This window comes from Thamnophis elegans, chromosome 4 (assembly GCF_009769535.1).
Source record: "Thamnophis elegans isolate rThaEle1 chromosome 4, rThaEle1.pri, whole genome shotgun sequence".
Lineage (NCBI taxonomy): Eukaryota > Metazoa > Chordata > Lepidosauria > Squamata > Colubridae > Thamnophis > Thamnophis elegans.
In genome coordinates this window covers 74,587,454-74,601,141 of record NC_045544.1, presented here as the reverse complement: position 1 = coordinate 74,601,141, position 13,688 = coordinate 74,587,454, and the positions used below count along the sequence as shown (strand labels likewise).

General features: G+C 36.1%; 1 protein-coding gene across 2 annotated transcripts in view; it reads right to left on the bottom strand.

The window, feature by feature from the left end:
* The window catches only part of CRIM1 (cysteine rich transmembrane BMP regulator 1), a 137,246-nt gene that overhangs the window by 43,170 nt on the left and 80,388 nt on the right, over positions 1 to 13,688 (bottom strand). For both annotated transcript variants that reach the window (XM_032215339.1, XM_032215341.1), the window contains 3 exons: positions 8,740 to 8,982; positions 4,316 to 4,436; positions 502 to 623 (listed from right to left, as the gene is read on the bottom strand). In XM_032215339.1, coding sequence (XP_032071230.1) covers positions 502 to 623; positions 4,316 to 4,436; positions 8,740 to 8,982 — 486 coding nt within the window. The remainder of the gene's footprint in view (positions 1 to 501; positions 624 to 4,315; positions 4,437 to 8,739; positions 8,983 to 13,688) is intronic.

Here is a 13,688-nt window from a genome sequence, read left to right as displayed (position 1 = left end):
TGTCTCCTGCCTCAGGAAACATTCCAGGAGCTTTAACCAGAGTATACAGGAAACAATCCCACAGAAAGATCTGTATCAGTAGTGCAAGATCTGACTCATGTCACAACACAAAAACACAAATCTTTTAGTTAAAACTTTTTGTTCCCCACACCCTTCCCTGTGGCTTATTCTTTTAGCTGAAACTACGGGCAGGATACTTTTTCAAAACTCCAATCATATGTGTCAGCATGCTCCTCAGAATACACTATTTTGAGTTTATAAGCAAACTAAAGTCCATGAGTTCATATGATGTAAAGAAATGAACATACAGTAATGCAAATGTTGGTTTTTAACCTATGTACAAAAGATTTGCAACATAAATTTTATGAGAGGAAAATGGACCTATTACATTTTTAGACATAATTTTTTACTTGTTTGCTGCATAGTAAGGAAGATATCAATATTATTCATATACTAGTATCTCAAAATGTTTAGTCCAAATACACTGTCAACATAACATACCATTGACACATTCAAAGACATCACAGCACTTGCCAGGTGTTCCGTCTCCACGTGACACTATTTGGGGGATGAAGCCTGGCTCGCATTTTGCAACACCACATAAACCTGAGAGACATTCGCACCTGAAACCGAAGCATTGAAAGCTCCATAAATAAGTGAAGCAACACATGGGATGGGAAAAACAAACGGAAAAAAAGCAAATTGTGAAAGCCAAATGGTTTTCCTGTTACATAATAAAAGGACAACATGATTGTTATCAACACAACACAATTTAAAAAAAGAATGTTCAAAGGACAATGCTCAACTTTTATCTGAAGACTGGTGTTCCAAATCCCATTGTAGCCCGGGGAGACCAAAATGTGTTAAAAAGTCACTAATGTTTTAGTATCTACAGTTGTTGGGAAAAGCACTATAATAAAAAAAAATGAAACAAGCATGGTTCTCGAAATCAGTCAGTTTAGTCCCACTAGCAGGTTCTAGGTTTAAAGGACACGAAATGCATAATAAGGTATGAGAGGTCATCAAGTTATCTATTCCTCCTACTGTTTCCAATTACATCATCAACATACCTATCAAATTTCTCTACCATTTATACTTTAAATTGCGTAAGACTGTTCAGCATGGGAAATTGCATAGATTTGTAAGCTTCTATACTCCCAGACATTTTCTGGACAGTTTCTTTTTTCAACATAACGTGTTTGTATAACTAACTTTAAACTGTCAAGATTTAATCTACTAATAAAAAATATTTAGGTTGAGAGTTTTGATACAGGTAGCCAAGGTAGCATTAGAAAGAAAAAGCATATGTCAGTGGTTGCTTAAATATTTACAAATGCCTTTTCAAATCCTTTAATTTAGCAGAATGAAAAATCCTGTAAACAAATTTGAAGAAACAAACTTGTATTGCCTAAAACTAAAGATGAGGATTAAAGTGACCATTATTTTTTTTTTTAAATACAGGGGGAGGCCATTTATCTATGGAAGTGGATTAACCTTTTTTTCCTCCTATATTTAATAAGGAAATTCATATTTACCATGCTAATAATTTGTAATTAATTTAAGCTTGATGACTGGGCACTTTCCACAATATTAATTTAAATTCTTGAAATCTTTCTGGTCAAAAAGACCTCTAAATGGCCAGAACTATTAAGAAATGGGGCGTGAAAAATGATTGTGCTGAGGATAAACCTAATCCAATGCAATAACGCTCGCAATTATGGCTAAATATGCAATATCCTGCCTGCTGAGCCTCAAACCTCATCAATCAGCATTTCATAGCAATATTGTCACAAATACAATACTATTTAGAGATGTCAGCACAAAGTCTGTTTATACCTGAAGGCCAGCTAGCACATCCACAGCAACTTAGCAATTTCATTAGAATGACTGAAATGGCTTTGTGAATTAAACTCTGCGTCTTTGGAGCATGTGACATTGTGAGACACATAGAAAAAGATAGGATTAGTGTTGAGCTACTGTTGCTATCAACCTGACTTCCCTTTCTTCTGACTCCCTCCATTACCACTGTGCCCCACAGAGGATTTTCTTTATGTTTTCTGCCAAGAATCTAAGAATTATAGTTCTAGTTATTTTCGTATGCACAAATAAATCCAGTGTCTATTTCAGGAGCCTTACTACATGACATACAGTATATCAGCGTGGTGGGATAGCCTGGTTCCCCCTTACAATTGGCTTCTGCTTTGTGAGCAAAAGAAAGATCTAATTTCATTACATGCCCAAAAATGGATTATCAATATTTCCATTTAAAAATATCCACAATAATATTGTGCAGAATGTGTTCAAGTTATCTTATACAGTTCTACATCATCAAAACTTTGTTCTAGACATTCTTGTTCAACTTGTATCATATGAAAATCCTACCAATATTGTCAGCTAAGAAATCAATAATACAGTTTAGATTAAATAAAGCATAGGTAGGAACAGATATAACATGTTCTATAGTTAATTGAACAATAACATTGTAGTAAAAATAGAAGAATAGTATAACAATATCATAGGAAATGGCAATGCGCTTAGCATTTTATTAATCGGAATGAAATAAATTAATATTTAATATTAGCAATTAATTGTCCAATCTCCAGACATTTCTGGAATTTGTGTTTTGGAAAACAAAAGACAAGACGTTAAATGAAAATTATTCAAGCTAAAGCTGATCCTAAATTATAGCTTACTATATCAGTGGAGCTGAAATGTGCCATCAAGAGCAAGACTATTTATACTGATCTAATAAAATATGTTACTTCAAAAAGTATGATAAATGATGTATATCAGATTTTTAATGCTCTTTGCATGTTATTTAAAAGTTTACAGAAAAGGAACACAAATAGATTTATGAAATTCATGGAATGATTAATACATCTTTCAAGCAGATATCTTTCCAGTTTTTAGAATACCACCTAACATATACAGACAACACTGGAGGAAATAAAAATATTAATAGAAAGGGTACTGAATTATCAGAGAGAAGCATTTTTTTCTTTTTTGGGATGTGCACCAAAGCAGCTCTCTGAAAATAACACCAAACTGTATGATAATAACTGATAATTAATATAGGTTATATATTGAAAACAACTTAAGATATTATAAATCTTAAGGACCTGTGGTGGTGCAGTGGTTAGAATGCAGTATTGCAGGCTAATTCTGCTGACTGCCAGCAGTTTGATTTGCACCAGCTCAAGGTTGACTCAGCATTCCATCCTTCCAAGGTCAGCAAAATGAGATCCCAGATTTTGGGGGGCAATATGCTGACTCTGTAAACCACTTGGAGAGGGCTGTAAAGCACTGTGAAGTGGTATATGTGCTAGTGCTATTGCTAAATGGAAGCAACTTCATACATTACTGGATTTTGAAATAAAGGCACATCAGATTTTTTTAAAAAGAAACTCAGCAAGATAGAATATACCTCATTTTATTTATATATAAAAAATATGTTTCTCAGTTATGAACCCAGGCTGAAGTTTTAAAATCATTTAGATGAAATGAAACAAGGGTAATAAATTGTGATGAATTCAGAGCTCTGTTAATACTTTATTCTTTAAGTATGCACAGGTTCATGATGACAAAGTCTTCATCTTGACTACAAGGACAGAAGCAGGGATAGAGGATTATTGTACAGTAGAAGCCAGTCTTACATTTTTCCCTATAAAAAATGTACTAGCAAAGCTCTACTTAAGAATAATCTACGAGTCTATAACAGGGCTAAAGGCAGGAAGAATATTGGGACAACCATATATTTCAGAGACCAGTTTCTAGAACAGTTTCAAGATTCCTGATTATCTTTTCACCCCACAAATGGTTGAAGTGGTACCTAAATAATCTGTCACACAGAGAGCACACTATTTCTAAAGTGAAATGCTATATTTGAGTAATATTATATCTTACAGCTGTTAATCTAAAAAAAAATATATAGTTTCTTGACATATAGGATTTGCTGCAAATACATCTTTCTACTAAGATAAGCCAACATAATACTTCAAAGATGTTAGAGTAATCCGAAGTATCAAACGTGACACATATTTATATATGCCACAAAAGTTTCATATTAAAGCTGTATTTTTGTTTTTTCAAAATAAATTTTCCTCAAAATACAGGACTGAAAGAAAGCTATTCCAGAGCTAACAGTCATTAACACTTCACAGAATGATTATTCAGTCTAGGAAATCTTCATTTTAAATCCAATATTAGCTAACATAGTAACTTAATAATCAGTATACTAATATACTTGACTTTTTCTGTCACAAATTTAGCCTCAGTATATATTGACTGTGATACTATGACTTCAGATATAACAAACCTTGTGGGAAGAGTGCAGCATCCATCAGCTGTCAGCCTGACTTGAGTTTCATAGCTATCCAAAGGACAGGCAACTTGTTGGACCGGAGGGCATTCCACTGTACTACAGTCCACACTGAACACTGGTGGGAAACAATTAAGGTAAGGAAAAGAATGAAATAATTTCTTTTTAGGAAGCATAATGATAAAGTTCAACTATTTCATTTATTGATATGTTATTTGAACTCTTGCCAGAGAAGACTTTAAATAATATCACATATAACCAGGAAAATAAACAAATTAATTTTTGAACAAATCAAGCCAGAATTTTTGCTCAAGTTATTTAAATATTATATAGCTTTATCTACATTATTTTGGACACACTGTGTGGAGACATAATTCTCTAAGTCCATAATGCTTGGAACAGTTAAAAAGAAGAAAAGAATAGCAAGCAGTATGTTGGATAAATTCTATTAGGACACCAATGACTGCATCATTAAGAGACCTAAAAGTGCAGAAAATCTATCCATGTTGCTAAAAGTTGAGATTTTAATCAATAATATCGCTGTTTAAACTTTAAATGATATACATCACATTTTAAAATCAGTTGCTGAATTATTATAACTGTAAAGAGTATTACTGTGAGAAGTTTTATTTAGTTTTTTGATTCATGGCTAATACAACTGAATTGCCAAACTCAATTATTTTCAAATTAACTGCCTTTGAATAGATCTCCATAGTTGCATTATGTCAGGTCAGTAATCTGAATTGGACTGATGATTTGTATCAGATTAGAGCCAACCCATGCATTCTTAAAAAACAGTCATTTGTGTCAACCATATTTGTTGTAATGCAGGTGCTAAATGATGCATGGTTTTGGGTTCCTATTAACCGTGCTGGAAGATCTACACAAGTTTGTTAAGCTTGCTCGGGAACATGTCCAACAGAATTGTAATTAAAAATATATAATAGGTAATGATGAGCAAAATTTGGGAAGTGCAATGAAGCTTTATATCCGGCAAGGGATGTGCAGACTAGATTTAGTGGTTCACTGAGAAATGTATAAATGTGGGAAAGAAAGCTTATTGTACATTTGTTTTGGGAAGTTAATATGATGAAGTTAATAGGCTAGAATAATGGGATGTTTTGCACAAATATTACGCCTTGTTGGTGAATATGTTAAAAACATTATATAATTGAAATAAAGAATGTGTGAGAATAAATGAAATAGTTCAGTGAGTACGGAGAAGATTAAGGATATGAGATGTTTCCTTTCACTGTTAAATCTATTTATGGATAAAGGGAAACCCTGGGATGTCACTTGAGAAGTGCTAGTTGGGACCACAAATGTGCCTATACATTTGAATACAGATGGTACTGTGCTGTTGGCTGACAAGCTTAACAATGTGCAGAAAGCATTAGAAAGGTTGAATGAATATGAAAATTAATGAATAAAAGATGCTTTGAAAAGGGAACAGAGTTAACAACTAGAAATATTATATAAATGGGAAAAAATCAGAGCAAGTAGATGAATTTGTGCAACTTGATAGAACATTTACTAATAACATTACAGATAGAGAAATTTTAAGATGTACAAATGCTTCTGGAACAATACTGCATTGGATGTTAAAGGATCTGCTACAAGGAATGAGTGCTGCTAAAAATGGGAACATGCTTCTTCTTTCTTGTTATATGAAAATAAGAGTAATAATAAGAAAATAATAACAAAACTAAGCGTTTGGAGATCTGAGATTTATTGCTGAGCTTTGGCATGATATATCAACAAATATCCCTGGTTCTGAGAACTTCCCATCTTTTGATCTGAATGGGGTTGCACCACCCCAGATAGAACAGTTTGAGAAGATCCACCAGGACTCCTTTTCTGTTCAAACAAAAAATAGTAGCTATAGTCAGACAGCTTTATGTTGTGTGCCAATTGCACCTTTTTCCTGGACTAAGATGTTCACAATGCCTTAGTCACTTTCTGACTGGACTACAGTAATATACTCTATATCGGGCTGCCTTTGAAGAGTATTTGGAAGTTTCAGCTGACGTAAAGTTCGTTAGCACAGACAGTCATTTGGAACTGGTCATTTGGCATATGTTATTATTATGGTTCATCCTATAGTCAGCTAGATGTTCAGACTGGATTTGTTTCCTGCCTATTTTGCTATGGGGCTACTTTAGTAGCCTAAAGTAAAATAACAATAAAACAAACAAGGAAAAAGTAAATATATATTTGCTATTGGCCAGCACTATTCTTTCAAAATGCAGGTAGGTAAAGTTAAAGGTTCCTCTCCCACATATGTGCTAGTCATTCCTGACTCTAGGGGGCGGTGTTCATCTCCATTTAAAAGTCAAAGGGCCAGCACTGTCCGAAGATGTCTCCATGGTCATAACTAAATGCCAAAGATGCACAGAACGCTGTTACCTTCCCAGCAAAGGGGGTTCCTAATTTTTCTACTTGCATTTTTACATGCTTTTGAACTGTTATGTTGGCAGATGCTGGGACAAGTAACGGGAGCTCATTCTGTTAAGCAGAGCTAGGGATTCGAATAGCCAAACTACCAACCTTTTTAATCGACAACCTCAGCATCTTTGTCACTGAGCCACCATGTCCCTCTACAAAATGCAGGTAGTTCCCTTCAAAACCTTTCATGGCTTGAGACTGGGTTACTTATTAGATCTGGTAGGAGAGGCATACACAGGAAGCTTTTTGTGAGGGAGTGTAAGGATGAAAGCTTTTTCTATTATGGTGCCTACCCTCTAGAACATTTCCTCCTTGAGATCATATTTCCACTGATCCTAATTTGTTAAATTTATATCCTATCTAAGAGTTCAAGGTGGCATTCACTGCACTCCCCCTTCCTATTGTTCCCACAACAAAAACTCAGTGGAATAGGTTGAACGAAAAGAGTGTCATTGTCAGACTCCAAAGCAAAAATGACATGTGGAGATTCTTCCAAACTGAATTCTTTAACTGTTTCATATCTATAGACAAAAACTTGCAAAACTGAGTGCTCTACTATCTACACCTACCATACATTCCATAACTATTAGGGAGGGGCTGTCTTTACCTTCCTTTTCTGACATGTAACAACCAGACTGAGTTGCCTTTTGCTTCTCTAGAATATACACCTTCCTTCCTGGGAAACCACTTCTTAACTACATACCATCACAGTGACTGAGCCAAAGTCACCTAATGAGTCCGTATGGCTGAAGTGGACTTGATTTTCCTCAATGGCAATTTGTAGTGTTAACCACAACTACTATGTCACAGTGATTTACTTTCCCCCCCCCCTCAGTTTTGTTGAGTTTCCAAAATATGTAATTCTAATGGTGAGATTTTATTTAGTTAAAGGGTCAGAATGTAAGCAACGGTGGTTACACCTATGATATATTTTCGAACAGTTGAACATACTTCTCAGACTAAAAATACTATCATAACCTAGCCATGTACAATTTTCAGACAGCATTTTTTATTATACAGATAAGGGTGATAAAATAATAAAGTCATTACACTGTGTTACTGTGTTTAGAACAAAGTCCTCTAATCAGTTTTTCTGGGCCTTCATCATTTAGCAAGAGCATTGGAAACCCCTCTGTAACCTTAACACAAAACTAGAATAGGTAGCTGGATTCTTTTTTCAATTTGACTAACTCATGGATGCAGATTGCTTTAAAAATGATCTCAAAGCCAACTGCAACCACTGCTCACTGCACTCTTTTTTTTTGAACTAATAAAAGATAAAGAGACCATCTGACTATCTCATGAATTTATATGCCATCACACAGGTTAATAGTCTGCTACCTCATCTGATCTTCCAATATGGTTCCCCCGACATCTTTCTCAGGACCCTCTCCAAGACTGTCAATTCCGACATAGTCATGCTGACATAGTTCAGGGCCAGCCATTTTTGAACTATTTGCTTCATTTCATTGACAGGAACTTTATTATTAAGGTTTTTGTTTTAAGCAACAATGTTATATGGAAATGTTGGCCTAGAACAGCAGTGACGAACCTTTTTGGCACAGAGTGCCCAAACTGGAATGTGTGCATGCATGCGCATGCACCAGAAAACCAAACACCAGCTGGCATATGTGCACCAACCACCTGCTCTTTGGGTTTCTGGCGTTCCAGTGCATGTACAGATCAGCTGGCCAGTATGCACGTGTGCACTGAAAATCCAAGGACCAGGTGGCCGGCACGCACATGTGAACAAACTAGCTGGTCTTCGGGTTTCTGGAGTTGTGGAAGATCAGCTGGCAACGGTGCACATGCCCATAGAAAGGCTATGTGTGCCATCTCTGGCACACATGCCATAGGTTTGCCATCATGGGCCTGGGAGTCTTTTGTTTCAGTAGTAGAAAGAGACACATATTAAATTATAAATAAGCTTTGACAAAACTGACCAGGACAGAACAGGAAAGAAGAGTATACCTTACCTGGTTTACATTCATAGAAATCACAGCATTCCCCTGGCTTTCCTGACGCTTTGGAAACCAATATATTCAAATAGCCGGGTTGGCAGACCTTCCTCAAACATCCTGCAGGATTGCAGACACAGCGGCTTGGAAGAGGGCAGCATTCTCCAGGGGGAGCATAGCCTTCAATCAGAATTGAGTCCTCTGGGCAGCGTGGAGAAAACTGCACTTCACAACGGGCTTTAGAGCAGTCCGGTTTTTCTTCTGAAAGCAAGACAGTAAGCACACGTCAGGAAGATATTACTTGATTTCTGAAGCTTCACAGTGATGAAAAGTCATGCACACATATTTTAAAGTATTTTTTTTACCAATGCCACCTATCTAGTCAACTTACATTGCAGCAGTGGTTCTTGAAGAACATGAAAATAAATAAATACAAGGGATATTTCTAATAAACATAATACCCATGAAATTGAGGTGTGCATATTTTCCTTAAAGATGCATGTTTGCTTGCTTGATCTTTTTCTTACAATAGATATCCTGAACCAAGACAATGATCACACAGAACTATAAAAATGTTTGGTTGCCTTAGGGGCAGAAGCCTAGCTATGTCTGTACACATTCGGACTATTTGTCTATTTCTTAGAGAAGACTACGTTATTCCTTAACATCTTTTTAAAGAAAAAAATAATTTCCCAGGTGGATTATAGGTGAGAGTTATTTGAATTGCAACCATTTGCTACATGTGGGGCTCCTTTCAAAGAGTGTTGGCACAAGTCTTACTGTAAACTGAGTCAGGATTCTCAGCAATAGCACTACAGCACTTAGCCTTATATGAAGCTTCATAGTGCTTTTACAGCCCTCTCTAAGCAGTTCTTCCATCCTTCTGAGGTGGGTAAAACGAGGAGCCAGATTGTTGAGGGAACTATGCTGAATCTGGCTCCTCATTTTACCCACCTCAGAAGGATGGAAGGCTGAGTCAACCTTGAGCCCGTGAGATTTGAACTGCTGAACCACAGTTAGCAGTCAGCTAAAGTAGCCTGCAGTACTGCAGTACAATATTGGTGTCAGCCAATGGAAGAGTTTAAATTAGTTCTTTAGTTAATATTTTAAGGAATACTACTTTTCATTTTAGCAGACATTCATAAAACAGCTACTATTTCAAACAATAATACAAAATATTTTTTATTTGTATCTGGCTTTTATTTTCAGAAATAACTCAAAGCAGCAAACTTATCCAACACAAGCTTCTCCTACTATTTTCCTCACACCATACTGTGAGGTATATTGGGCTGAGTGATTGGCCTAAAGTCACCCAGCTGGCTTTCATGGAATAGAACTCAATGCTTTCTATGTGATGCCTTAACCATCAGACCAAACTGTCTCAAAAATACTAACCAAACCAATAATAAAAACTGAGGCAGGCTAAATAACCTTTTAAAGTCAAGTAGATAACGTAATTTTTATATGCAAGCAGATACAATAACTTTTTGTCACATTCCATAGGATCACATAATCATTTTAAGTTAACAGGTTAAATGGGTTTGAGCAATGGCAGCAGAGGGAAAGAAATTATGCTGCTTATTTGAGCATAAAAGTTGTTAAAATTTTAATTCCCTTTTTTGGGAAGTTATTAATTTTCCTTTGTTTCACATTGCACTCTCCATCTTAAAACAAAATACTTAAAGCCGATTAGAAGTAAATAACCACTTTCTGTTACAGTAGTCTTGGATTAATAGAGAGGCATCCACAGATTCAGTCATGAGAAATTTCCTTACTACCATTTCCACATTCACAGGATTTGAAAAATCAAAGGTTCACAGCAAGGACAAATAGCTAATGAGATAAGCCAGTGCAGTATAACAATTGAATAGTCTCTCTAGTTTGATTCAGATCTTGTTCTAACATTTCTCCCATTTCTACAAAACGGCTTACATTACATAGGTTCGCGACTAAAAAGCTGTTTGACTCTTTTCATCTAATTTCCATGTATTTTGGTGTGCTGAAAACAAATAAAATATTGAAAAAACCTCTAGACATCATGATTTGCCACAACATGCAAAATTGTCTTCAAATTTTTCATATTTTTTTAATTTTTCATATTTTTTTATATTATGGGGTTTTAACCAAATTTGAAGTCCAAATTACTATTAATTAATTCACGTAAGTGCATTTAAAATATAAAATGCCAAAAAAACCTTAAAGGGTTTGTCCGAGTTATGTAAAAAAAATATAGCACTGTAAATCTGATAGTCAGCAATATATACATAAGCTAAGCAAGTTTTAAGTCTGTGTGTCTAATGGTAGAAGGGGTTAATCTTTCCTGAAGAATCCAGTGGGAGGGAGACACAGGGGAGATAGTAGCATCTCCGGTCAGTGCAGAGGGCGTTGGCAGCACTGTGACATCTCGTGTATAGACACAGAGCTGCTCTCTCCTGCATGCCACACTTGTGCACAAATCATCATCAGGTTCTTGGTTCTAGGCTGTTCACACTTTTTCATCGCAATTCATGTTAGCTCGTCATTCTTCAACCGTTATGTTATGGTTCCGCGAAAGTGTATTAATTCGCCAGATAGTTTCTGTTTCATCTGTGGTGAATATACAATGTTGAAGCAACAGCAGAATATTACAGACTTTGTGAAAAAAGTATACTTTGCATACTTTGGACTAAAAGTGGAGATCAAGATAAAGTTTGGGCGCCTCATAAAGTGTGCAAATGGTGTGTTGAGGACCTCCGAAACTGGTTCAAGGGTGAGAAAAAATCTTTCCGTTATGGGATTCCTATGGTATGGCAAGAGCAAAAGAACCATAGTGATGACTGTTACTTTTGTTCATGCGATGTGAAAGGGTTTAATTCCAAATGGAAGCATTCCATTTCATACCCCAATCTTCACTCAGCAATTCATCCCATCCCCCATGGCACAGATATACCAGTACCAAAGCCTCCTGCTACCTTGGAAGAGATACCTAGCTCCGATGAAGGTGAAGTCATACCTGAACCAGATGACGAATCAAGTTCTGACTTTGAAGATGATACAAGACCAAAATTGTTTTCTCAGGAGGAGATGAATGATTTGGTAAGAAACTTGAATCTTCCCAAAGATGCTGCTGAGTTACTTGGATCAAGGCTGAAAAGCAGGCATTTATTGTTGCCAGAAGTGTCATCTTCATGGTTCAGATATCGTGAAAAGGAGTTCATTCCTTACTTCGCCCAGGAAGACAAGTTGGTTTATTGCATCGATGTCAAAGGTCTGATGGGTCAATTTGAAATCCAATATGATTCAGAGCAATGATGTCTTTTTATAGATTCTTCAAAAAGAAGTCTCAAAGCAGTTTTACTCCACAATGGTTTTTACGCTTCCATACCTGTAGGTCATTCCGTACACTTGAAGGAAACCTACAAGAACTTGGTTCTTCGTAAACGTAAATATGAAGACCATGGTTGGCAAGTGTGTGGGGACTTGAAGGTCTTGTGCATGCTGCTCGGGCAACAAGCTGGGTATACTAAATACCCTTGTTTTCTGTGTCTATGGGACAGCCGAGACCAACAAAACCACTGGACCAAGAAGAGTTGGTAGCCAAAGGTGCTAACAGTCGGTGAAAAAAATGTTCTCCGAGAAACTTTGGTACCTTCCCATAAAGTTCTTCTACCACCTCTCCACATAAAATTGGGATTGATGAAGCAATTTGTAAAATCACTTCCAAGAGATGGGGGATGCTTCAAATAGTTGTTCACCAAGTTTCCATGCCTGTCGGACGCAAAATTGAAGGAAGGTGTGTTCGTCGGACCAGACATTAGAAGGCTTATAGTTGATCAAGAGTTTGTCAATACCATGACGGATCCTCAAAAAGGGTAGATTGCATTTAAAGAAGTCGTACAGAAATTTTTATGCAATAACAAAGATCTTAACTACAAAAAGATCATTGGAAGAATGCTGAAAGCATTTCAAGCTTTAGGTTGCCTGATGAGTTTGAAAGTGCTTTTCTTCCAGTCCCACCTTGACTACTTTCCTGAAAATTTGGGAGCTGTGAGTTAGGAACAAGGTGAACTATTCCACCAAGACATTAAAGAGATGGAAAGGAGATACCAGGGAAAATGGAGCATTATAATGATGGCACTGATGGATGCTTCAGAGACACATTCCAGATGCTACTCACAAGTGTAAATGCACCAAGGGGAGCGTCACAAGGAAGAAGAATAGAGTTTAGTGTGTGTAGGTGAGCTCATTTCAGTTCAAAAAAGGATTTTCATGAAAATATTGTAATAAAACTTTAATTTATAAGTCTATTTCCATTTATTTTGAGGTATAGTCTTATTTAACATAGTTACTTAAATTGTCAGGACATGTAATGTCCTATGACAAAATGGAGGTCATTTTCTGATTCAGCGCACCAAAAAACATAAAGATTACATGAAATAACTAAAACAGCTCTCAGAATTTTTTTTTTTTTTGCAGACCTGTGAATTATCTGTCTGTCTATCATCTCTCTATCGACCTCTCAGGGCATTCTGTGACCAAGAATAATCAATATAAAACAGCAGCTTATTACATCTGGCTGCAAGAATCCAGAAGAGCTCTCTGCTGACATCTAATATTGGCCATATATGGTATTAGAAGTACTTATTAATTGCATTTCCCTTTTCCATACAAAGTATGCAGTGTTTTAAAATCTACTTGAAAACAAAAGCTTTTCTTATGCATAGTGATTGTTGTTAATAAAACATATTTTTGTAAAAAGGTATGCAAATAATGCTCATATAATTAGCAGCACTGGATGTTATCACACAGCTTGCAGGACACTCCTTCATAACTCTGAGAAACTTCAAATAAGTTTCTTATCTTGCATTATCTTGGTTTTCTCTTTTCACTTTTGTCAATTCACATGATAGATGCAGCTATTCTATTTTTTTAAACCTACTCTCTCCACCCACATACTCAACTCTTTACTAGCTTAAGCCCATTCATGC